General features: G+C 53.7%; 1 protein-coding gene across 3 annotated transcripts in view; it reads right to left on the bottom strand.

Annotated features, from left to right (window-relative positions):
* The window catches only part of ANKRD33B (ankyrin repeat domain 33B), a 62,545-nt gene extending 43,434 nt beyond the window's left edge, over positions 1 to 19,111 (bottom strand). For 2 of the 3 annotated variants that reach the window (XR_009247537.1, XM_004583616.2), the window contains exon 1: positions 18,569 to 19,111. Coding sequence is in view for 1 of the 3 variants with exons in the window: in XM_004583616.2 (XP_004583673.1) it covers positions 18,569 to 18,922 (354 nt within the window). In the remaining 2 variants the exon portion in view is untranslated. The remainder of the gene's footprint in view (positions 1 to 18,568) is intronic. The other variant, XM_058680206.1, reaches the window with a different exon arrangement.
* Positions 19,112 to 27,011: the final 7,900 nt, after the last annotated feature.

Genomic DNA, 27,011 nt, shown 5'->3' on the forward strand with positions numbered 1-27,011 from the left:
CAGGATGCTGCAGTACCCGGGGAGCTTTCTAGAGGTTCTTCAGCGGGTTTACTCTCCCCAGGGCAGACACAGACCCACACACCACAGACCATGTAATCACCAACTTCCTGAGTCCAGGGGGAGCTAGTGCTGGGACCTGAAGCCCCACCAGAGAAGCTAGAGTTTACGACTGTGGGTCAATGACAGAGTGTGTACAGAGTCACCAAGGACGCTGCTTGGGCCCCTGGTTTTCATCTCTGTCGGTGCCTGTGACCCCCCTGCATGGTGGAGAGCGAAACAGCACTGGTCTCAACTGAACACAAGCTCATGTTTATCTGGCCACTTGAAAGAGCAGACGTCACGGCAGCTCTTCCGTGGATGGGACTGGCCTCCTGGCCTCCCCTCTAAGGCTGTTCTCTCTGAAGTCCATCTCCAATGACCCAACCACATCCCCTGCAGTCGCCCTCCCCATCCTGGTCACTCCAGAACATTCCAGGTTATCCCAATAGCTCCATCTGACTTTAAGACTCTTTCCCCAAATACCTGCAACAGCCAAGGCTGGGCCAGGCAGAATACACAAGCCAGGAACTCCTTTGGGACTCCCCTGTGGGTAACAGCAGCCCAAGTATTTGGGATCTGCTAGTTACAGCATACATATTAGAAGGAAGCTGGATCAGAAGCAGAGATGGACTTGAACCCAAGCACTCCAGGATGGCATGTGGGCATCTCAACCACTGCACCAAACACCCACCCCTCCTCGGGGTCTTTAATCAAAGCTTCCTCCCCACACAGAAGGAGAACGTTGGCATCAACAAGGCACCTGCTCTCTGCTTGCCTTATCTTTCCTCCTGAACAACCAAACCCCAAACACTCCCATGATGATATAAAGCTCACCATCTTCTTAAGTTCTTAAATTTATTGATTTTCACTTTTTTTTGAAAGGCAGAGACAGGAAAGAAACAGAGACAGATAAACAGAAATCTTCCATCCACTGGTTCACAACAGCCATGTCTGGACCAGGCCGAGGAGTCCAGAGCTCAATCTATGCCTCCCGGGTGGGTGGCAGGAGGCCAGGTCCCTGAATCATATCTGCTGCCTGCCAAGGGCCACAGCAGCAGGAAGCAGTACTGGACATGGAATGCAGGTGTCCCAAATGCTACCATAACCACCGTGCCAAATGCCCTTCAGGATGCACATCTACAGAATCATCGTATTCTCTGTCCACAGCACATAAGCTCCATCTCCACCTCAACTCAGCACTGTCCCCCAGAACAGCACGAAGCACAGAACGCATGGTCACCAAATGTCTGCTAAATAAACGAAAAATACTGCATGGACAAGAAGCATAGGGGCTGGCACTGTGATGGAGAAGAGAAAGCCAGCCTCCCACAATGCCAGCATCCCAGATGGCAGCCAGTTCGTGCCTCCCCTGCTCCACTTCCCATCCAGCTCCCTGCTATCAGCCTGCGAAAGCAGTGGAGGATGGCCCAAGTGTTTGGGCCTCTGCACCCATGTGGGACACCCTGGATGAAGCTCTAAACATTCCCCTGGCCATGGTGGCCACTTGGGGAGACAATCAGTGGATGGAAAATCTATCTTCTGTAACTCTGAGTTTCAAATAAATTCTTTCACAAAATGAAAACAATAATTGAATGCCTGGCATTTCTTGTGAGAGCTGTTTCTAAAGGGAAAACCATAACAGAGTTTGAGTGAGGTGCTTGATATTAATATAAACCCCTTTGAGTCAAAACCAAAGGGGCGCATGATGACATGTGTGCCCTATATTCCTCTTACACAAGAAACAGGGTCCCTGGCCCTTGACCAGCTTCCCTGTCAGTTAAATCCTCACTGTGTGCAGGTGCTTGCCTCTACTTGTCCCCAGTGCCACGCTGCGTGGCTCTGGACAAACACGGTGGGTGTCCAGGAATGGCACGCAGGAATGCACCATGGAGTCTCCTGGCTCTGCAGGCTGAGCTTCTTGGATTAAGCTTTGGGATGCACACCTGCCTTCATGTAACCCAGCAGGGAAAACACAGGCCAACGTGAAGGTCAGAGAACAGCAACTTCTACAGGAAGAGGCGGGAGTGTTGGCGGTGCCGGGAACTCTGACCACAGGTGCTTCTCCTTTTAGCTGAGGGAGCACGCTGGAACAGCTGGGAAATGCAACTGTCCTACTAAACCGTGTCAATTCTTTCAGGAGGACCCTTGGTGACACCATCACTAAAGTAAACAAGTGCACGCCAAAACAGCACCTGACAGACACACCCCGGTTGAAGACATGGCAGGAGAGGCTCCAGAAGCGGCCAACACGGCACACCATTCCACCATCTCAGGAATGCCTTCCACGTCAAAAGATACCCACATGCGTAACTCAAATCATCCTGCCCTCTTTGTTGTCTGAGTCAGAGATTATCAGCGAGATCAGGTGACCCGTGCCCTGGGGGATGTCTGACAGGTGAGGATGTTCAGGGTTGTCACAGCTCAGGAGGGTGTCGCTTCTGAGGAAAAGCCCTACAACACTAGCAGTCACCAAACCCCCAATGTCTTGCTTTATTTTTGCATATTACCCAAGTCAATGCCACCTAACTGGAAACAGAACACATCACCCCATCTTCATGTGGAAGTGGGGAAAAGGACCAACCTTGTGCCACAAACCCTGCTGGAAGAAGCGGGCATGAATGGAGCGGGGGCTGGGGGAGCTGGGCAAGCTTTGGGAGAAAACCTTGGGCAATCCTTTCAAAGCAGAGTGAGAGAGGATGTCGGGAACAAGCTGCAAACCAACAAGGCCATGGCCAGAGAGAAGCGAAAAGCTGGGGAGAAGTTCGTGGACGGGGACACCTGAGAGCGGCTTCACAGGGAAGAGGGGTGCAGCACGTGTTACACACAGAGCATGGCTGGGCCCAGAAGCTGCTCAGCTTCGGTGACGCCCTGAAAAGCATAGGTAGCACTATGAGGACAGGCCTGCAGGAGGATTTCCAAAGACAACACTTGCCATAATAAAAGCCCCATGTGCAAAGCCAAAGCCAGAAGGGGCAGCAGGACGCATGTGTGTGAGCAGACTCCAGGAGCGAGTGACGGCCTGTAAATGCAACCCCTTCCCTCCACCCCAACAATGAAAAGTGGTAGAGATGGGTTAGACTCCAGGGTGACAAACACATGCAGTCCCAGTGCAAGGGGAAGATGCAGACCTGGTTCAAAAATCACTGAATTTCAAAGCCGTGGTGTAAGAGCACACACCATCCCTGGGGCCCTCATAAGTGCAGCCTGGAGGATGCCCAGGAGGCTAGCCCTGCAGGCAACACGGCAGGGAAAGCAGAAGCCAGAAGGCTGCAGCAGTAACCCTGCCCCTGAACTCTGTGACTTGGGTGAGCAGTTCCTGGCGGACATGGTGACAGCTGCAGAGACAGGGCGGGCACTGTCAGCAAGGGACTCCGCTAAGGGAGGGTGCACCACTCAGCACTCTCATGACACAGCCAATGGGAGATGGGGCCACAGAGAGATTTATTTTAAGGAACTGGCTCATGCGATTATAGAGATCAGCAGGGCAGAACAACAGGCTTACAAATGCGGGCAGGGGCTGCAGCTGCAGGGAGTAGGAGAAATCTCTTCTGCTCACAAAACCTCTGTTGCTGGGGAAGGTCCACCCACATTAGTAAAGGCGAGCACTGCAACTCACAGCCAGCGGCAGATGTCAGCCCCAGCCAGCTCCACTGATGCAGAAAGTCCCAAAGTAGGAAGATTTCAATCCAAGCCAACCACAGACACCAGATGGTCCAGGGGAGGCCAGGATGGGGCAGCACATGGGAAAGAAAAGAAGCCCAAGGAGATACTAGCGTATGAGAAGGAGGCTGTGCAGGCCAGGTCCCCAGCCATGGGCACCGCGAAAAGCTCCTGGGCACAGTGAGACTGGTGGTCACACCCCTGCACTCTGAGCTGGCTGCTCCCATAGAAGGGCACCTGGCTAAATGTGTCATTTCCAAATGTGTGTCTAGTCCTGGCTGATGTACTTCTAATCCAGTTCCCTGCTTATGCACCTGGAAAAGCTGCAGAGGATGGCCAGGTGCTCAGACCCTAGCATCCACGTGGGAGACACAAAAGAAGCCCCTTGCTTCTGACCAGTTACAGACATTGCAGCCATCTGGGAAACGAACCAGCAGACGAAAGATCTCTGTCTCTTCTGCTATTTCTGTAACTCGGCCTTTTGAATAAAAAAAAAATCTTTAAGAGAGAGGAATTGTGGGAATGGGGGTCCTGAGCCCAGAAGAGTAGATGTTCCCCAGATCTAAGGCTGAAGGCAGGATAAGGGCATGGAAGCCTCCTGCCCACAGCCCCTGGGCCCTGAAAGCAGGGCACTTACTGGGTGCTAGAGCCAGCTGCGGGCTGGGCGGCAAGGGACAGGTTGATCTGAGAATGGGGTATCTGAACAGGTCTGTGGCAGGGAGTGTGAGGGGGTGCACATCACGGAAGGAGACCCAACCCAGAGAGAGTCAGAGAGAGGCAGACGTCCCTCCCTGCAGCTTCTGTGACAGTTAAATGCACCAGGCACTTCCCAGGATCAAGCGAGCCTGCTCTCAGCATGTCTGGAGTAGGAGTGAAAAGAGAGCAGGTGGTCAGAAGAGAAGAGAGAGATCCATCTCAACCCTCTCTACAGCAAAGAAAGCTGGAACACACCCGGGGGTGGGAGACAAAACATGCTGGCATGAGCAGCCAGCCACAGGGGAAGGGACTCCATAGGCTGGTGGGGAGCTGCCAGGTGGGGGCCACAGCTGCACCACAGAAGTGCCCTGAGGCCAAGGGCAGCCGGCAGGATGGGGTGGCAGGAGTGACCTGAGGCCACGGGCAGCCAGCTGCAGGACCACCCAGACAGAGAGGGAGGAAGACACACCCAGCCCCGCACTCAGGGCTCCCTGGTGCAAGGGAGGGGCAGGGCTTCCCACTCATGAAGCTATTGATTCAGCAGCATTGTGGACAGCTGGAGGTCCTGGGATCCACTTCCCCCATCCTCCCTGCTAGAGAAAGAGCCCACAGGTAGATGGGCTAAGCCCCCAAATCTGTGCTCCACCCCCCACTTCAGACACCCACTGTAGCCCCAGGTTGTTGTACTTGCGCTTCTGACCAACCAGTTATAAACCAGAGTTCCCATCCCCCACCAACCTCAGGTCTAGCTAACCTGCGTGTGTAGCTCACAGAACTCAGGGAAATACAGGATAGGGAAACGGGCCCAGATGGAGAGATGGATGGCGCAAGGCACGGGGAAGGTACAGAGCCTCCCCACCCAGCAAACACCTCCACGTGTTCAGCCATCCCAAGGCTCCCTGGACCATGTCCTTCAGGTTTCTATTGAGACCTCACCACGCTGGCATGAGGCTGTGGACTGGGCGGTGACTCCCAGCAACTCCTCTCCCTGGAACAGGGCAGGAACCCTCTGGGGTGCACAGGATCTTACAACTTCAATCTGACCCTCAGGAGCAAGAAGGGCCTTAGAGCTCTCCCATGGGAGCTTCCACAGCAGCCCCCTAGGGGAGGAGTAAGGCAGCCATCCTGGAGGAAAACAGAGAACCTCCCTGTATACAGGTATGTAACACTACATCACCACACAGCATCAAGGGAAAACGGAAGCCCATACCACACACGAGGATTTACAGGAATGGGAGGCAGGATGCACGCAGGTAGAACTGACAGGTGCCACAGTGCTGGGCAACATGGCAAGCACTTCCTGTGGTGGGGTAAACGTTATCATCGCTTACTGACATCAGATGCTGACATAAAGACACATGGTTTTATATCTTCTGCACAAATCCTCCAACTGAGGGAAACTGGCACATGAGGTAGGCCCAAGGTTACCTGGGGGTGGGGGTGGCCCAAAGACACCTGCTAGAGGATAAGGGACATCTCCTTAAATGAGGATAGCATCAGCTTGTGGCACTGGCTGCACACCTGCAACCCACCAGAACTAAGAGACCACACACATGTGCAAACACACAAAGCCCACGAAGCCACACACATGTGCAAACACACCAAAGCCCACGAGGCTGCACAAGTGGAAATCCAGCAAACCCATGAAGCTGTCTACACACGTGATGGCAACTCAAAAAGCTAGCTTGTGTGTGTGTTTAAGATTTCCTTAGTCTTCACTTTCCCTTTCAAATGACTTCCTATTTTGCACTTTGGGGATTTCCTACCACTTAGAACTTTAATTAGTTTTGTAAATATTGTCCTATTTAAAGCAATCTGTGACTGCTTGATTTTAATCCATTTAATTCTACCCATTTACACATTAAAAAAAAAAAAAGACTAGGATTCCATATCTTTAGGCCCAGAAATCATCCACATGAGAACCCATCTAATTTTTACAATAGGGACCTTAAGATTTTTTTAAATGAAAGTCACTTTTTGAAAGTTTTGTGTGTATGATTCCATTTCAATACTTATTTTTTTTTAAAATAACACACTTCAAAAGAGTAAAAATATTAGCAATAAATATGTAGGGGTTGGAGCAATGGCTCAACTGACTAATCCTCCACCTGCAAGTGCCAGCATCCTTTATCGGTGCCAGCTCATGTCCTGGCTACTATACTTCCCATCCAGCTCCCTGCTTGTGGCCTGGGAAAGCAGCAAAGGAGAGCTTAAGTCCTTGGGATACTGACCGCGTAGGAGGCCTGAAAGAAGTTCCTGGCTCCTGGCTCCAGCTTAGTTCGGGCCGCTGCAGCCAACCTCTAGAACTCTCCCTGGCCACGAGCAGGGAGCTGCAGGAGAAGCAGAACAGCCAGGGCACAAACCAGTGTGCACATGAGATCCCTGCACTTAGCAAGGAGAAGACTAGCTCATTGAGCCATCGCATCAGGCAACAGGAAGATCTTTGTCTCTTCTTCTCTCTCTCTGCAAATCTGCTTTTCCAATAAAAATAAAAGAACCTTAAAAAAAAAGTAGTATCTATGTTATTCCTTCAGCATTCAATCTTATGCTCCAATAGCAAACATCCAGATATATCCTTTGTTTTGGAAAAGTCATGACTCAAGAGAAAACAGTGAGGGTTCATGTGCTAAAGCCAGTCCACTTGCAAACTGCAGCCAGAATCCGACATGCACATTAGAGGCACAGGTGCTTTCGTTATGTTAATAGGAACTAAAATTAGAAAATTTAAAAATTAGTCTAAAAGGATCTTAAGTATTGTGGGACCCAATAAAATGAGTCCTGAAGTCACTGGCTCTGTAAAAAGGCAGGTTCTGTTTTTGCTTCATCTTTAATTAACTCAACACGCTCTGCCTCTCTATAAACAAGCCCAAGGCATACAGATTTATTTACACCCAACAAATTCAAAACTGAATGTTTCTATTCAAAGTAAACTCACAGGCGCCCACATCCCACATCAGAGGAGCAGAGGTCCAAGTGCTGGCTCCGCCTCCTGACCCCAGCTTCCCTCCAGTGCAGACCGTAGGGGTGGAGTCGCCAGCTCAGGTACCTGGAGCTGTATACAGCGCTTCCTAAGAGAAGGTAAAGGTCCAGCCAACCATAAGCCACCACATGGGAGGCCTGGACTGAATCTCTGGCTCCCGACCTGAGCCTGGCTTGGCCTGGCTTGGCCTGGCTACTACAGGCATTCAGGGGCTAAAGCAGCATGTGGGAGCTTCATCTCTCGATGTATAATCAATCAATCAATAACAGATTGAGTATAGCTTCCTTTGTGTGGTTTAAGTAACTTGAGCAACAAAGAAGTATTTTTTTCTGCTATTCACATGCTGCAGTGGAGACTGGATCATCAACTCCAGTAACCCCCAACGCAGGCCCTCCCATCTCCCAAAAACCACCATGCAGGCATCTATGTACCCCACAGGCTCCAGCCCTAGGTGGGAACAGCTGTCCTGTGTCACAAAGGCAGCCAGTGTAAGGGGCAAATGTCCTCAGGCCTAGGGCCAGGTAACATCCTGTAACCCATGCAATTCTTCCCAAATGGGATCCAGCTACGACTACAACCCGTAGGAATCTAGACTTTTCTTAGGTGGTCTCGTGGGTACAGCTGTCACACCAGGGCAGCTCCACGAGCCGGCTGACCAAGATATGTGCATTTGTAGGCCAAAGGGGTTTCCCACAGTGTGGGATTTTCAGTGTGAACCCAGGGAAAAACCTGGGCAAACCCAGAGACAGCTGGTCACACAACGGCGCCAACACTCGTGTGCCGAAAGCAGCCTTCCCTTGCCCTCGACGTGTCCCACAGGGAGGTGAGTGGTCCAGTGTGACTGAGCCCCCCGGGAGTCCACGTGGCAGGGACTGAACAAGTTCTCTGGAAGTATGGCCTTAGAGGGGGCGGGGGTGGCCCTTGGGACTGGAGGCCCCAGGGGTGGGGGACCGCACGGCCCACTGCAAGGACAACCTCCATGGCTTTATTAAGAAGATGGAGAGCCAGGAACTGGTGGCATCGCTCTGCCCACCTTAGGACAAGGCGGCATAGCTGGCCCTCTCCTGAGACCAACCACAAGCTCTGGGACTTCCCAGTCATCAGGACGAGGGGTGCTGGGAAAACCTCCACTCCCCATCAACTTCCCCATCTTGAGTATTTTGCTACAGGGACACCAACAGCTCCAGATAGTGACTGTGCACGGACCTCACACATGATCTCACAGATGACCTCACAGAGGACATCCAGGGTGGCTCCATCACCGGCTATGAGCTTGGCGACAGATGCCTGCCTCCCTCGCCACCAGGTGTGGGTCCTGACAGGTAACAGTCAACAGGGAGACACCTCCAGTTACAAAAGAACCCCAGGGTGCCACAAGTGAGTTCCAAGCCTCTCTCCACGGAGGCCCACAGAATTCATTTCCTAGAAACTTACCATTAACTGACAAAAAACAGGACCCAACCCCAGTGCCAATAAAACTGACAGGGAGCTTGTCACTGTCACTATTCTTAGCAGATGACTATTGTCCCTGAAGCGCTCTCAAATATAACAGAAGGTTTAGAGGAAACAATACAGCCTAGCCCTCCCAGGAGTTGAGGGGAGGGCAAAGCTCTTTGGAATGCCTGGGCATGTGGTAAGGGCCAGGAGGACAGAGGACAGGGAAGGTCACCTCAACCCTGGCTGACAGCACAGGGACAGACACGGTCCCTGCCAGGCCCAGAACGGCCAGGGCCCCAGCTCCAGGGCTCTTTGGAGGACTTGTGCCCCAGGAGAACGCTGAAGGCGGAGAAGGAACTCGCGAAGCCTCAAGGGGCCCTGGTTGGCCTCCCCAACCAGCTCTCCTCCCTCAGCTCCCATGGGATTGGACCCTCCGATGCTCCTCCAAGCCCCGGGCCACGTCCATTCCACTTCCTGGGGCAGTGTCTCATCACCCACCTGTAACCACAGGTGCCTCAAGATGTCCCCGGGATGCCCAAGATGCAGCCCAGCCCTTCAGCACTCCCTCCTCATCCACTGCGGCTCCTGCTGTCACTGTGAAGCGCCACCCTAACTACTCCTTTCTGCCCATGCAGCGCTTCTGCCTTTTCCCACGCTACACCTGAGCCAGCAGTGCCAGGAAGCCACCATGAGGTCCATGCACGCAGAGACACCAGCTCCACATCTGCTGGGGGCAAGCGCCATCCTGTGACTAATGTGCCCTGCCCAGAACCCCCAGGGGGTGGTGTGGTCTCACAATAAGCTTCCTGGTCCTCCCCCTAGAGGAGCTACAGAGGAAACAGACTCAAAGGAGCAAGGTGCTTGTCCAGGATCAACGAACCAGGCAAGGCAATGTACACGGTTAAACAGCAAGTCCCACATCTGCTCTAAGACCTGGAGCACCTCCCGCTGCCAGGCCCACGTAACCCACTCCGACAGCTCCAGAAGGCAGACTCCAAGTCAGCAGCTCTAGTGAGGGGCACAAGATCCCACACCAGAAATGTCCCTTCCCCACATTTGAGCAAGGATTCCATCACCCCAGCATGTTCTGCTAGCCTGATCCTGCTCTCAGTTTCAAAGTTAAACCTAGGTTTGCTGCTGCTCAGGCTATGGGTCAAACCTCCTTTTTTTTTTCTTAAGATTTACTTTATTTTTATTGGACAGTCAAATTTACAGAGAGGAGGAGAGACAGAGAGGAAGATTTTTCATCTGTTGATTCACTCCCCAAGTGGCCACAACAGCTGGAGCTGCACCAATCTGGAGCCAGGAGCCCAGAGCCTTTTCCAGGTCTCCGGCATGGTTGCAGGGTCCCAAGGCTTTGGGCTATCCTCCATTGCTTTACCAAGTCACAAGCAGGGAGCTGGGAAGTGGGGCTGCCAGGATTAGAACTGGCGCCCATATGGAATCCTGGTGCGCGCAAGGCAAGGACTTTAGCCGCTAGGCCACCACACAGGGCCCCAGACCTTCATTTTGAAAGACTTACACACCCACATCAAGTTGCACCTTTGGTACTTCCTGCCCTCGCTAGCATCTTGCACAACTGGGGTGCAACAGTAAGACCTGACACAGCTATAATCCACAGAACTCACTAATACTGCATTACAACGTGTCAGCTGTAAACCTGAGCTGAGTTATATGCAATTTATTCTTCTTTTTTGAGATTTATTTATTTTGAAAGTCATTGTTACAAAAAAAGAGAGATACACAGATCTCCCATCTGCTCCTTCACTCCCCAGATGGCCACAACAGCCAAGATCATGCTGGGCCAGGCCAAAGGCAAAAGCCAGGAGCTTCATGTGGGTCTCCCCCGTGGGCAGAGGGGCCCAAACACTAGGGCCAGCCTCTGCTGCTTTCCCAAGTCATCAGCAGGAAACTGGACTGGAAGGAGAGTAAGCGAGGCATGAATCGGCCCATGGGGCTGCTGGCTGCTGGCTGCTGGCTGCTGGCTGCTGGCTGCTGGCTGCTGGCTGCTGGCTGCACCTGATGCACTACAAGGTTGTCCACTTCATGCAGTCTTAACACATGTGCCTCTTACCCATGCATGCTCACACTATACACTGGAAGCCATCATTCACCAAGTACCCCAACAAACAGCATTTTTTTCAGCCTTCTTGAACAAAACGTATTTCCTTGGTTCACACATTTCAACTGTTTTTCTACATTTCTTTTAAATAAATTGTTCTGGCTCACTTCAGAGACATAACTCATGGTTATGATTTACAATTATTAGTCCACTAGGTTAAAGAGCCATTCTCAAAGAAATTTTATTTGGAAGAGAGAGAGAGAGAGAGAGAGAGAGAGAGAGTATTTACCAAACAGACCATGTTCTCTAAATTCAGCCAAAACACATTTTTCTGACAAAAGCTTTAACACACATTTAAAATTTTTAAAATACAGTTCTCAATAGCCCCTGGGTAACAGAAGGAAGGAATGGAAGGAAGGGAGGAGAGGGGGAAGAGAAAAGAAATTACAATGTAATTTGCAACAGGAGAAATCTCCACTTGTGGGAAAAGGCCACACTGATACTTTGGGGGAAATTCTAGGGAGACTAAGTCTGAAGGAAGAGAAGACGCAAAGCAGAAACTAATGAAACAGTGAGCATGACAGATCCACAGCAAAAAACTCAGTCACTGGAAACAGCCATTTTTGACACTATTTGTCAGAAAGGAGAGAAACAGCTTAAAATCAGAAACAATAAAAACAGAACAGAGCGGAGAGCTAAAAGGGCACTCTGCAAAAACTTGACATTGTAAAATATAAAACTCAGAACAAGTGGGCTGTTTTCTAGAAAACCAGGAGTGAGCGTGACAACTGAAAACAAAATTGTCAGGTTCCCACAGCGCACGAAGAACCGTTCACCTGTGCAGGTGGAGGCCTGATGGGCAGGGCCTGGACTGCTGGCCAGCGATTGGCCGGCTCGCCGGCTGGGCTGCCAGACACTGTCATCCACACAGGTGGGAGCCCCAGCCACAGGGCTTAGAGGGTGTCAGACTGCCAGCCAGGTCAAACTGCAGCTCCCCAGCCTGACTTGTATTGACACCTCCTCCCTACTCTTCCTTCCCAAGGACCAGGTCCACTTCACCGCCCACCACCCTCCGCCACTCCTACTGCTGTGGGCACAGCCAGGAGGCAAACGGGGAGAGCCTGGGAGGCCCCAGGCGGCACAGTTCTCATGCTGCATCCAGTCCTCTGTATACATACAGAGGAAAAGCAAAACCCGCACACAGACATGCAAGAACTGCCATGGATGCACACACACACACACACACAGTGCCACCCTCATCAAAGTGACAGCAGACCTTGGGAGTCACATGCTTGGCTCAGTAACACTGACCATGAGTTTCGGCCATTGTTTCCTCTACTTAGGTGTCCAGCCAAGATCTTCCATAGTAGAAATAACCAGAAATCAATCAATCAATGGGGCCAATCCACCCCTTGCTCAGCTAACTCTGCCAAGCTTCCTGTCTTTGCAACCTGTTCTTCATGCTAGCTCAACCACTAATGCACTAGGCCTCGGCTTTGTGAAAGAATGAGTAGGGCCTCTGGTCCTTCACCACCAAGCAGAAATGGGACCAGGCGGCAGATGATCCTCTGGGGATCATCCAGTCTCCAGGACACACAGCCCCGTCCCAGTCACTCTCACATCCAGTCCACTCACTCTGGTCGTATCCCAGCATCCATCATGAGGCCCACTCAGGGTTGCTGGGTCCCAGGTGGCGGGGATGCAGGTACATTGAGCTCCAAACTCAGGCACTCTTGGATTTGCCTCCTGGCTCAGTCCCAGGAGCACCTGAGTCTCCTAGGTGAGCCACAACAGCCACACCCACACCCAAGGGCTCTTGGGGATAAATGAGGCACCACATGCCAGAGCTCTCCAAGGTCACAGTGCCTCAGAAACCACCCCCTGGGGGTCAAGTTGGAAGGCAGGCTCTGATGGGCAGGTGTGATGGGACCCGGGACTCTGCATTGCTGAACAGGCTAGGCAGGTGACACCTTGCCCCTGGTCTGAGCACCCCACTCTGAGCTGCAAGGCTTAGCATTGTGAATCCTCCATGTGGCTGCACAGAATTACCCTGGGAGCTTAAGCAACAGATGGCTTCACTGCTCCCCCAGCCCAACCCTCATTTCCCACTTAAGTGGTCTGACTGGACACTAGGATTTTTTTTAAGACTATTTATTTTTATTGGAAAGGCAGATACACAGAGAAGAGGAGAGACAAAGAAGATCTTCTCTCCACTGATCTTCCACTCACTCCCCAAGCAGCCATAATGGCCACATCTGAGCCGATCTAAAACCAGGAGCCAGGAGCTTCTTCCAGGTCCCCCAAGCAGGTGCAGGGTCTCAAGGCTTTGGCCATAATCTACTGCTTTCCAAAGCTACTAACAGGGAGCTGGACGGGAAGCAGGGCCCCCAGGATATGAAATTGCACCCATAAGGAATCCCAGCACATGCAAGGCAAGGACTTTAGCCACAAGACTGCCACACCGGGCCCAACACTAGGATTTTTAAGGAACATCCCTGATGATGCCCATGGGCAGCCAAAGCTAAGAACCCAGTCTCTGAAGCCTACCTGGCACTCAACACTTCCCACGTGTCCCAGCCTCCCTCCCTCAGCTCACAGCTTTGCTGCCCTACCTTCACTACAAGGAACTCCCTGAATGGAGGGAGTGGTGCTAGCCCAAGATCACAAGCCTTACAGGGTCTTTTATCAGCTCTGCAGATAACACCCTGGCCTCTGGCTCCCCTCCACAAAGCCCAGTCCCTGGGCAGGAAGCAACAACCACCTGACTAATGAAAGCGCCTGGGCAGGACCGACCTCAGCAGCCAGTCAAAGGAAGGCAACACCACAGACCCCCAGGCAGTGCCTCTCAGTGCCTCTCAGTGCCTTCTGCTGGTTGAACCCCCACCTACACCCCTCCAGGAGCCTGGGAATTAAGCACCAGCTGCCCGGCCCTGCGTGCACCAGGCTGCAAAACTACTTTCTTCCCCAGCCAGTGTTGTGACTGGCTAGCTGCATACTGAGCAAATAAACTCTACGTTTGGGAGGTCTACACCATGCAGCTTCAACTACACACCCCGGAGCCAGAACTGCACCCGGCAGGCCTGGGCTCAGGCTGAGCCACAGCCAGGAGAACCACTCAGGGAGCATTTCTTACATAGCCTCATCCCTCTGCCTGACAAACTGCACAAACAGCCCACCAAGGCAAAGGGGGTTTCTACTTCCCCCAACCTAGAGTCCAGGCCTGGAGAGTTGTGTCAGCAGAAGCACACTGAACCTGGATGTGCACCAGGTCCTGCTCACTCTCTTGGAAGCCTGCCCTTGCTGCAGACAGCCAGCGTGGGCCAGTCTGCCTCAGGCTGCATGCACGTGGAGCAGAGCTGAGTCACCGGCAGAGGCTGCCCTGGTCCTGCCAGCAGAGCACTGCAAACAATCCCCAGCCTTCTTCCACCCCGTCACTCAAGTGAGCTGAGATAGGATTCCTCAAGAGCATTCCAGGCGCCAGTGTTGTGGCACAGCATGTTAAGCCAACGCCTGTGATGCCAGCATCCCATTTGGGTGTCGGTTTGTATCTTGGCTCCTCTACTCCGATCCATGACCATAGCTGACTGATACACCTGGGCATGGGGACAGCATTATGGTTCAGTGGGATCATCTCACAGGAGTGCCAGTTTAAACCCTGGCTGTTCCACTTCAAATCTAGCTCCCTGATAATGTACCTAGGCATGAGTGCTTGAGACACCGCCGGCCAAGGGCGTTCTGGATGCAGTTCCAGGTTCCTGGTCTCAGAGATTGCAGCCACCTGCAAATAAAGATCTGCCTCACCGTCTAACTCTGCCTTGAATAAGTTGATCCATGTTTAATGAAAAGAAAAAAAAGAAAAGAAAAGGAAGCACCTGGGCCGGGACTGCAGGTGGCCTGGGGGGGTCCTGCCTGGTCACAGAGGAAATGGCAGAAGTTGGCCAGCCTGCCTGCCCCAAGCCTAGCTGCACTCTGGCCTCCCTTCTGTCCCCACCTCTTGTACTCCCAGCTCTGTCTTCTGCCCCATGTTCCATTTCACTGCCTTTCCATAACACATTTCAGACGGTGGGCACACAACTAGAGCCCCAGCTTATATTTCCAAAGTACAAAGCCAACTTCTCGCAGTGCCTACGGACCCTCAGTAAATGTAGGATGGCGTGGAGCCAGAATCCACTTCCTATAGTAACTGGCAAAGCCCTGGGTATTCGCTTTCTATACTAATTAGCCTGTCTCTATGCACAGCCAGGCAACAGAGACCAAGGCTGGTAAAGGCAGAAGGTTGGACACGCATTCCAACAATGTGATTTTCCTTGTAGGGAAAGCTGATTCCAAAGTTTATAAATCCTTCAGTAGCATTCAGAAAGACAAGCAAAAATAGATTTCCAAAGGATATTTCACCATGAAGCCCTGAGCACAGCCACTAGTCTATGAAATTTACACTGAAACCCTGAAAGCCCCAGAAAGACACACCACAGGTAGGTGTGCAGCAGGAGCCGAGGCAGGGTGGCAGCGGGAGCCTGGGCAGGGTGGCAGTGGGAGCCCGGGCAGGGTGGCAGCGGGAGCCCGGGCAGGGTGGCAGTGGGAGCCCGGGCAGAGTGGCAGCGGGAGCCCTGGGCAGGGTGGTAGGGCTGTAGTCTCACCTGCAGGCATGCAAACCTACAGGAGCACAAGTCCCCGGAGAGAGAAGTGCAGCCTCTTCCATGCCCAGTACCTGGGGCTGGTTCTAGCTCAAGAGCTTCAACTCCGACTGCTCACCCACAGCCATCAGAACAGCTACTTGCTGTGTTTTCTCTGCCATGGCAGGAAAGGTGAAGCCATGGTGGGACTGAAAGACCAAGAATGACAGCAGTTTCCACTGTCCCCCCTCCAGAGGGGACAAAATCTCATGCCTACAGCAGACACCAAGGGCACACCAACTATGTCATGGCAGAATTATCTGATAAATATGTACATGCTGCAAATGAAACCACACGATCCTCGCAGGGCCATGAAGACTGGCATTTGAGAAGGAAAACACGGGCTGAGCCTGATCCCACATCCACCAGTCTCAGGATGACCATGTTCTCCTACCCCAAGCACATGGGATGCAGTCCCCCAACAGCACAGAACATCTCCCTCCTTACCGGGCAGACAGAACAACTAGCCACATGTCAAAAGCCTATGGACATTTCTCTGCCAGGAAGCTGGCTGTGGGTGGCCCCTGGAGACATCTGCACATTCTGTCATGAATGACCCATCACTAACCATGGGCATCCCAGGTCCTAAGGGCCTTGAAACTTGCCATTGCTGCCCCCGAGGTACCTGCTCTTTCCGCAGGCCACCCTGAACCCCACCTTAGCCCTCAGCATCCAGTTACTGGGCTGCCCCTCTTCAGCTGCGGCTGCTGCTGGCTGAGACACGGAGCCCTTAAAACTGGAACCTGTGTGACCACCTGGCAGCCACACAGAGCCTCAAGGCTGGGTGGCAGCAAGCCGAGACCAGTTTACTACCCAATTTCCTACTTCTTACCTGGCTACCCTGGGCTAGCCACTCCTCACCTGGCCCAGGTGTGCCTCTCTGGCCTTGGTTCCCACAGTCCCTCCTCTCCATGCCACACCTTGACCACTCCACACTGTACCTGCCAGCAGCCCCTCAACTTCCCCCTGCCTGCCTAGAGCCTCCCTCTGTCACCAGCCTTGGCCACATTCCCTTCCTTAAGTGCCCCCTTTGTGGGTTTGTATGGTTGGCATCCAGGACCACATCTTTCAAGTCTCTGCTCACAGCCAGTCTGTGTGGAAGCACTGGCTGTTCTATCACAAAGGGCAAAGATTGAAAGGCACGCTGCCCAGCAGGTGTGCAGCAAACACTGAAGGTCAGGCGCCGTGTTCCACCGGCTTGTGCACGGGCCCTGGCCATGCTTCATTCTCTCGGCAGGGGCACTCAGCAGCAGCAGGAGCCACTGGGGAGGCAGGCCACCGCCTTGCCCCCTTCAAGCACAGAACTCGGCTCTACTTCTTCTGACCCCAAGATAAAAGAGCCTGGGGTCTGAGGCTCAACCCCGTCATCATTGGACAAGCAGTGAAACAACAAAAGAAGGCGGGAGGAGGGGGAAGGTTGCGCCCAGCGGGACAGCACCAAGCCAGGCCTGCACAGCTCTCTCTTACAAGCAAGGGGGTGGTAGGTGAGAAAAGAACCAACAAGATGGTGGCCAAGACTTCAAAGAGCCCAGCACGGAGCTGGAGCCATTCCATGCTCCCAGCCTCAGGAGGGACCCACCAGCTCTCACTGGCCCCATTCTCCAGGGGCAGAAACTGAGGCAGACACTGGGAGTCTGGTGCCAGCTTCCCACCCTGGCTGACCTATGCTTTCATTTTCTGTCCCTAACAAAAACTTACCCCAGCTGAGTAAGCCCAGGGTGTTTCCAAGCAGGGGCTGGGCAGGTCTCCACTGCAGACCGCTGCCTGCCCAGGGAAGGATCCAGACCCACCGCACCCGAGCTTCAGGGGGATTCCCCCCACACCCCGCACTTGCTGCAGGGAGCAGAGGTTCCCATAGAAACCACAGAGCCTGGAAACTCTAGGTGAAACCAAAAGCAGAGCTGCAGGAGCAGCTCCTGGAGCCCCAGGAGAGGCTGCCGGGGAGCCAGCCCCTCGCGCCCCGCCCCGCCCCGTCCCGCCCCACGGCACCCACTTCGGGTTCCTAGACTGATGCTTCACAGCCAGCGCCGTTTGAACTTGGAGGACTCATCCTCCACCAAGTTCAAACACCTCCCGCAGTTCACACAAAGCACAAAGCCACGCTCACCAGCCTCCTAGGTGGTCAGAGCCCGGCCCGGGCCACGCTCACCAGAGGACAAGCCACTGTCTTTTGCCCCAGAGAGAAAGCATGGTCAGCAGGGTCCCCAGCCAGGTCAAAGCGCATGACTTGTGCTGGCTGTGGCTTCTTATCACAAGCCCTTCATCCCTGACGAGCGCTGGGCAGAGCCTGCACCTGCTACGGGACCACAGAGAGAATGCAAATCAGGGGAGAAGGCTGTCACCCGTCCGCCTGGCAGGGGACCTGGCCAGCCCCGTTCCGCACTCCCCTCCCCTGCCACGTGTTTGGTAGTTTGTGCTCCTCGAGCCCGTCCTGAATCTTCCCAAACCAACTTTTTCCTTCCCTTTGGAAAGGTTTCTGCTTGGTTTCTCCGAGTCCTCATCGGGAGTGCCCCGCGGCCTCCCTCATCCCGCCTGCTAGCCCAGGCCCGGCTCTCGGCGGTGACGGCGCAAAGGAGCCCGAGACCGCGCAGGCTCGGCGGCCGAGCGGGCGGAAAGGGCCGGGACGTCCGAGTCGGGGCACAGCCGGTAGGCGTACTCGTGCGCTGGGGAAAGGGCAGCGTCGGGGGGCCCAGGGGCACCGGGCAGGAGGAAAGGCCAGCCGCCTGCCAGGGACCCGGGGAGAGAGGACAGGTTGGAGAGAACCGACACGAGCGGTCAGCCCCGGATTCTAGAGCGCCTCCATCGCAGAGGACCGGCGGTTGTCAACGAGAAGGGGATGCGCGTGGGACGCGGGAGCGGCGAACAGAGGTGCGCCCGGCACCCCAGCCGGGGATGGGCACGCCATCCAGGATTTTCAGCGAGGCAAAGGCACTCCGGACGGCGACAGCGCAACTCTGGAGGTAGTGACAGGAGGACGGCAGCCAAGGGGTCCCAAGCCCTGCGGGAAGGACGCCCACTTACCCGGCCGTTGCGGTCCGTCTCTTGCACCTCCTCGACGCGCGGCCCTCGCCGCACCAGCGCCCGAAGCAGCCCCACGTCGTTGGCGCAAGCGGCGCGCAGAATGGTGGCCGCCTCCGGGACTCCCTCCGGGACGCTCTCCACGCTCTCGGGGCCGCAGCGCTCCTCGCCCCCAGGAGGATAGAAGGAGTCGTCCGAAGCGATGCTGCGGGTGTCGGGCAGACTCGAGAAGTCCTCGTACTCCTCGTAGTCACCGAGGTCCTCGTCGACCTCCGTGCCCCGAGGTGGGCTCAGCGGCTGCGGGGACACGCAGCGCGCCCCGCCGCCCTCCGGCCCGGGCCCGGCCAGCAGCACCATGCCGGCGGCCGGGACGCGGGCCGGGGGCCGGGGTGACGAGGGTGCGGGGAGCGCCCCGAGGTCGCCGCAGTTCGCCCCTGGCGGCCCCGGAGAAGCCGCGGTCCCCGCGCCTCAGTCAGGCGGCTGCGCTCTGAGAGAAGTCTCAGGCGGCCGGAGAAAAGCCCCTGGGCGGGGAGGAGCCGCGGGGGCTTTCCGGGCGTGCGTGCGCCGGCGGGCGGGGCGGGGCGGCGCGGCGGCGCGGGGAGCCGCTGGCCCCTGGCCGCTGGGCGCGCGGCTCTGGCAGGGGCGCCGGCGGCCGGCACGGCGCGCGCGGGAGGAACAGCGCGGTAGCCAGGGACGCCGAGAGCCGCGAGGCGAGCGGCGCCGGGAGGGTACGGTCCTCGCTCCGCCCGCCGGGGCTGCGGGCGCGGCGCTGAGGCAGCTGCCCGCCCCCGTCGCGGCGGCAGGTCCCGGGACCCGCCGGGCGCGTGTCCGCCCTCCCCGCGAGCCCACCGCACACGGGCTCCAGCCGCTTCAAGACCGGGAAGTCACCGGAGCTCACGGTGTCCCCCAGGCCGGACCCTGCTCTCTGAACCGAGGAGGACTAGAGGCCGCCACAGAAGAAATCCCGCCGGGTGGGACGGGTTGGCTGGAGGACCCATGCCAGCTGTGGCTTGCAGTTCGGTCCGGAAAGCGACCCTGAGAGGGGGTGGGCGCAGGGCAGGAACGGAGCACCCCCGGCCCTCGGAGCGGTCCCCGGCGGGCCACAGCCTGCACCTGCGCGAGGGGAGGGGAAGACAGGAATTTGCCATGGGCCGCCTGACTGGGAGGAGAAGGCTGCTCAGTGGGCCAGTCCAGGAGGAGCAAGCACTGCGCGCAGGTGAGGGGCTGGAGGCGCTCCCCAGTGTCAGTGGGTGACGCTGCCTCCGGGACAAGCAGGTGGGTCTCTGCAGAGACCACGGCCTCGGTCTCACCCTGCCTGCTTCCTTTCCTCCCACCAGTGGGCTCCCCAGGTGCCAAACCGTGGTGGAAGGCCCTTGGGTACCAAACGGGACAGACAGCCACTGTGGACCAGGCTGGGCTGGTGGAGCCAACTGGACGCAAGGAGAGTGGGTAGTGTGGGCTGCAGCCAGATTTGAATTTGGGGATCTCTTGAGTCTCTGGGATCACACAGCCACGAGCGGGAGCCAACGTCTTGTGGTCACCTGGTCTCCACTGTGGCCAGCAGGAGCCGACATGCCCTCCAGGCTGGCCCATGCACCAGGCAGCCGCTGGAGGCAAGGCTAGGAGACCTCGAAACTACGGTTTCTGGTGATGATGTGTGTACACCCGAGTTCCACTGTCCCCCTCCCCAGCTAACAGTGAACTTGAGCTGTTTCTGAAGCCCAGAATATCCAGGCCTCATGGTTTACTTTGACCTTTACTTCAACTGGCCTGGGCGGCAGAAGTTCCTACTGGGAATTCCCCTCTCTGAGGGGTGCTCCCTTGAGGGTTTCCAGTGGCCTGATGGGTGCAGCTGGTGGTGGGGGGAGGGGTGGGAGTTGAAGTGCCCCCAGGGCGGAGTTGGCTCTGTGGCCCACTCTGAGCCTTGGGTCCAGAAAAGGCAGAAGCCAGCAGGTGTGACTGCGGACCGGTGAGGGGGCCGGGGATCGGGACACAGCACTTCGCACCCGGCTTGGGTGTGCTTGCTCCCTCTGTCACCAAGGAGGGAACAGGACGCTGCATCTTCAGGGTTTCCCACTTCCTCCTTCCCTTTCTTAGAAGCGTGAATGCCAATAAAACTCCCGTGGCTTTCCCTTTAAAGCCAGTCTTCAGACCCAGCTGGTTATTTTCTTGTTCTTGGAAAATAATCCCCCTTTCCACCACCTAAACAAAAGATTCCCAGTGCTTCCAGAAGATGGCTCAAGCCCCACCTTAGGCAAAGGTATTTTTAGTAAGGTCAGCGTTTACATGTTATGTGTGCAGCTCTCCACAGGTAGGACAAAGCTTTCTCAAAACTGCCAACTCACTTAGGGTAACTTTGGAGTCAGCCACCCAAGACCATTTACTTCCATTGCATCACTGGAATTTGCAATTTAGGACAGACATGCCTCCATGGTACCCCTTGTTGGTTTTCTGAAGCAATTTCTTTGGACCATGAAGACACTTCAGCACTAGCTCAGGCTACTGTCACAGGCCTTTAAGTTAAAGCAGTGTTCTCATGTTTAAAGACATTTTGAAAACAGAATGCACCTGTTAGGTGGAGGGAAGCCAACTGTGACACAGTCCCCCAGCTCCCGCCCCCAGGAGGATGGTGTTGGCTTGGCGCACTGTATAGAATGGAGCACACAAGTGTTTATTATCACAAAGAAAGGCTCTGGTCCCCTGGATAAAGTCAGTTGCTGGAGCTGCTTCTGCAGGTGAGTTGCCTTGTTTACCGGGAGAACAGGCCAACGTGAAGTGAGAGAATGCTGCTTGTGCTTTCCCAGCTGGGCCTGGCTATGGCTTAAAGAGCGGAGGGGCTGTCAGAGTGGCTCCAGGGTGTGGCTCTGTGGGGGCCAGTGTCTGACTGGTCTCCCACTCCCGAGGGGTCAAGTGTTTTCGTGATTTGCCCTGCTGTGTACAAATGCATCTTTGAATAGTTCCTTAGAAGTACATCCTGCGTTTGCCACTGCACTCACCACGGTAACCCAAAGAATATCAAGGAAGAAATGTATAAAATTGATTTTGAAAAAAAAATGCCAGGAACACTTTGCTCGTAGCCAGCCAAGCCAAGTTTGTGTCTAGCCATTCTCTCTGCTTCCTGCTCGGCATGAGACCCTTCCTCCATACCCATCCCACCAGTGCCATCCACTGGCCTCCCCAGAGGACACAACAGTGGGGCTCCCTACCTGAACTACATAAATCTCTCCTCTGTATCATTAGGCTGCCTTGGCTAGTTCATGATAGTCTTGAAAAGCTGGCTGAAACAGGCACTTCTACAGCGTGGATGAGACCCAGGATGGGAGTGCTGAGGACTGAGCACATGCAGATGGCTGAACTCCAAAGTCTCATCATTGATGAGTGAATGGCCACAGCTGATGGACCAGAAGAGGCTCATCCAGTTACGGTGTCGGGAGTTGGGACCTTCGGAAAGTGGTGGGATTGGATCAGGATGCAGTCCCAGAGCTGAAATCATGATAGCTTCCCAAGGAGACAGGGAAGTGGGTAGGGGGCGGGGAGGGGCTGACCCTTTGCTCCTGGACTCACTGTCGAGGTCCAGCCTCCCTCCACCATTGCCAGCCCTCACCAGATGCCAGACCTGTGGAGCTACTCCATCAGACAGCGAGGTTCTCAGCTGCCAGCTAAAGCAAGCCTTCTCCCCGCGGGCTGCTCCCCTTGGATATTCTAGTTACTCTCACCCAGAGCTATTGGTAGCTTCTAGGCAGAACTGGAAGAACACACCCAAGTGCTCCCAGCTCTGGCTTGGGGTGCAGGTAGGGGGCATTGTCAGGGTTCTTGTTACAGAGGTCTGCTGAGCAAGAGCTTAGAACCTGCCACTGGCCTGAGCCTCTCTGGGGCGGCTTCTCCTTGCTCCCCGGGTCTGTCCCCAGTTCCCCTTAGAGGCCCAGGTGCTTGGCCCACATTGTTCTTGTCCAGATGTCCAGGGGAACAGAACCACATCCCGGCTGTCAGTTTGGTTCAGACCACCTACCCTTTGGAGTAGCTTCTGAACTATTTCAGCCTATTTGTAAAGAGAAACTTTGCCCCTGAACTCTCGGTCCACCTCAGGCTAAACTGGATTTCCTTTCCCTTAGCCAGCATTTCTGGGAAGCCTGGCTGGGCCTGCTTTGCAACAGGCCCTCTGCAGGCTTCACCGCCTCCTTCAAGCTGCCTCCAGCCTCAGCTGCGCCCCTCCTGTTCTCCTGGCCTGGGGCCGATCTCCCACATTCCCACCCATTCCCGCCTGCTCCTCTCCCAGCACTCTGTGGGTCACTGCCCACCCTGCATGCGTTTCCTTCCTTCTGGCACCGGAAGCTCAGTGGCTCCCACCCACAGTGAATCTGCCTCTGTGTAACACAAAACCAAACCAAGAATTCCTAGGCTACACACCCCCTCTCTCTCTGCAAGAAAACATGATTGCCCATTTGCAAGGACTTCCATAATATGGAGCACTTCAGAAGAGTGTGGGAAATGGAATTAACATGTAAGTTTGTTTTGGGGCAAAAATTTTTGAAATATATGCCTAGCTTTTATTTTTCACAAATTGAAGGTCCAGTGCATGCATAGATTTCAATAAAAGCTTATATCAAAATAAATTTATATTTTAATCCCATTTTTTTCCAAACTCTTGCACCCTGGTGCATACTCACTGCCCATCTGTGGCCGTCTGTGAGCATGGGCCACCAAACAGTAGCAGGCACTATTCCAGGATCAAATTGTGTGGTAAAAAAAAAATGCTTAAAATTGAGGTGTATGCTATGAAAAAATAATGAAGCATGGATTTGAAAACCTTTTTTGCACCAAAATACACTTGCCCGCCCCCCATGAACTTCTTGAAGATCTTTCGGGTGTTCGGATGTGACTTTGCAATGTCTATTTTTCACTCAGCACTTTGTACCTCTGGTAAGTTATTTACCCTCTCTAGGGGGGCTCCCTCCCCCAGGCCTCGGAGGTGTGCTAGAGGGCAGAGTACTTCAGCCCTTGGGCAAGGACCCAGGGGAGGGTCGCCCTGCCAGCCATGCACTGTAGCAGCCCAAGGTCACCAAGCGGGAACTCTGCAGAGATGTCCTGGAAACTCCTCCTGGCCCTTTTCTTCCCTCTGATCCTCACAAGGCTTGGTGGGGAGGGGGCTGCCCCACCCTCTCCAGGCCCACTCAGGGAATATAATCCCTCCTCCACCCACCCACAGGGTCCACTGGATTTGGGGATTGTTTACTACTCGTAGCTTAGGCATTTCTTGTTGGCTCCGAGTTTAGCCGTGACTCATTTAGTTGTTTGTATCGAATTCCCCATGACCAGATCACCCACTGGGAACCTACGCATGCTGTTCGCCTGCAGACTTGTTGCTGCACACTTGAAGCCAAAGAATGGCATAGATGGCTAGCCAAGAAGGTGCACAAGGCCGGGCTCTAGAGGTCAAGGGCCCCCTGCAGTTGCTTTCCTAGGGAACACCCCAGGCCCTGGAAACTGCCTGGGCTTCCCTAGCCAAGCTGACCAACCTCTCTGCTACTGTTTAACTTCCCCCTGCTCCAGACTCCCTGTCTATGAAGTGCATAGCTTTGGGGGAGGATTAAATGAGCTAATTTAGCAAAGGACTCCTGGCCCACAGTGAGCCTCCCCAAATGGCAGATCTGGCTGACCTGCTGCTTCTAGAAGAAGGAGCAAAGTGAACTCAGCAAAGGGAGTAGCCGCTGGAGACCTAGGAATGGTTCAGGAAGATTCAAACTGAAAGCAGAGAAAGTTCACGGAAACATTAGGCAGGGCTGTTGTGGCCATCCCTAAGGTCCCGCACTGGATCCACTCTGGGGCCATCTCCAGGAGAGCAAGCTGCTCTCCAGCCTCCCTGCAGCTGTCATGTGTGGCAGAACTCAGTCACCTCCAATCTGATAGGCTCCTGTCCTTGTGACCTGGGGCAGGAGCCCAGGAGTGCAAACATGGAATGGGTTCCATAATTGTATAGATTTCCCCATCCACAGACCTGACCCAAGGTTTCTAGCTCCCTTCCATCATGACTCCTATACCCATGGAGCCTACCTGTCCCTCCCCAACCCCACTATCACTCCTCTCCCGGTAAGATGTGATCCTCTGAGCCATCGTAGCTGCTGCCCACTCCTGAAAGTAGACGAGCCACCTAAGGTGTTACTGTGGGTATTCCCCGGCCTCCATGAGTGCTAAGTTGATAAGTCTACAGGAGGCCATCTTTTGAACTCAGTTCCTGTGTTGAGTCCCCAAAGACCAGACAGACCAAAGGTCAAAATTGAGGTCCCACATCGCCAGTCCCAAACTGAGTTTTCCCTGGTTTTCCAAGAAATAGGAAATCTGGAGCGCTTGGAAAACAGCTGATTTCCCACATCAGGCTCATTTCAGCATGATAACACACATGGGGATGGAAAAGGCCAGTTGGATTCAGGAGGAAGTCTTTGGCTCAGGGGCTCAGATCCAGGAGAGGACAGCACAGAGAACCTGGGGAGATGTTTCCTGGGAGCTGTAGTGGAGCAGCATAGATGGAAACAGAAATTGGCCATGACAACCATGACCCACTTCCACAGGTTTCTCAGGGCTGGTCCAGAGCTTGAAAAGGGAAAAGGAATTCCCGTGAGCTTTTGTTCCCCTCTGCTGCCAGTTGAAAGGTTATTTTTTTAAAAAGGCAGTAAAATCATGATGCTCATAAGTCATAAAAAACGAACCCCTTACAAGGATTTTATTAATGGACGAAGGCATCAGACAGGTGTTCCTACCAGTTGAAAGGGAATCTGAAGAGCAGGTGTGTTTATAGACGAGAAATATTGAAATGAATGTGTAAATGAAGGCAAAACTGGTATTTCCACAGTGAGCTGAGCAGGAAGTCAGCTAAATCACTCCTGAATAGGACAGAATTTGTCTGTTCATAAATACAAATAATTTCATCCAGTACTACATGGGTTGGTATCCACCGGAACCTAGAATTATGATGAACCAGTTCAAGTCACACTGGATTAGAGCAAACTCTACATCTTCTGTGTCTGATAGCTTCCTAAACAAGAGAGGCGTTTCGGCACAGACACACAGGGAGAAACCACAAGAGGATGGAAGCTGAGAGGGCGATGATGTACCCACAAGCCAAGGAATGCAAGACATTGGTGCAGCAAGTACCAAGCAGAGGTGGGGGAGAAACCTCTAGTGGAACTTCAGGCCAACCACAGCCCTGCCAACACCTTGATCTCAGACTTGAGACTTGGGACCGAAAGCTCATGAAATTTCAATTGTTCTCAGCAACAGACTGACTCTGGTGCTGTGTAATGGAGAACAGCACGGTCCCCCACAGCTTAGCAAGAGATGTGAAATAGCTCAAGATGATGAAAGGCAAGAAGGCAGGGAGAAGCTAACTGGAAGTTGGTGCTGAAGGTAGACCAGGCATAGTTTTCCACCTAAGCAGCCTTTCCCAGTCCTGCCCCATCACTCTCAGGCTAGTGGACGGGCTCTTTTGCTCTACTTGTGTAGAGTCTGCCTGTGTTCTGAGTCATTCAGTAGGCATAATTCCACTGGTGTGGAAGAGATATTGTTGTCTCACTGCCTACAATATTTTACTTAATGGAAACATGATTCTATATTCCAAATAAACGAACCATGAGATCATTTTAATGCCTCTAGCTGCCCATAACCTCAGATATTTTTACGTGTTGCTTATGACTGTCCAAGAAAAGCAGTGTAGTGAGAGTCACAGAGTAACTCTGACCTTCCTGGCATTACAGCTGGACCATTTCCTGGGAGCATCCCTTACATTTTAGGGGAATTATTTTTTTTGAGAAAGGAGCATGTGAAAATATAGAAGGGAGGCACACCAAATGTCCATGAAATTATGAAATATCCTAACCCAATGTTATGTTTGGAAATATTTTAAAATATATTTATTTTTATAATCCAAACTATAAAGAATAAATGCTGACAAGCCCCCTAAAAAAGAGAAGACAGGCAGAAAGGAAAAAAATTTAAATGCTGGAGGAAATCCAAATGTTAATGAAATGGGCCATGCTTACCTGTTCTACAAAATCTCATTTGTCCTGGTGTTTTCCTTGTATGACCTATGACCTTTCTGGTTAAATATAAATATTTGTATGTGTTTAAAGTAATGGGTTTTTATATATACTGCAAGAGAAGTATAAAAATAGACACTGAAGCTGTCTGCTGTCTTCCCAGATCACTGCTTGTCCTGTCCTCACAGAAGGACACCATCCTACCATTGATAGGAAGTATGGTTTTAGTGTTGCCTCAGTGGCCGCTCCATGTGGTAGGGTCAGGCCAGAGACACAGAGCTACAGACCAAAGGTGACCTCAGTTCACCAAGTTTCAAACATGATGGGGGTCCTGAATCAGCCACAAACCCTTTTCACCTTCCTCAAGCATTTATGCCAAAAACGTTTCATTTTTACATACTTTTGGGAGGGGCAGC

This window comes from Ochotona princeps, chromosome 23 (assembly GCF_030435755.1).
Source record: "Ochotona princeps isolate mOchPri1 chromosome 23, mOchPri1.hap1, whole genome shotgun sequence".
Classification (NCBI taxonomy): domain Eukaryota; kingdom Metazoa; phylum Chordata; class Mammalia; order Lagomorpha; family Ochotonidae; genus Ochotona; species Ochotona princeps.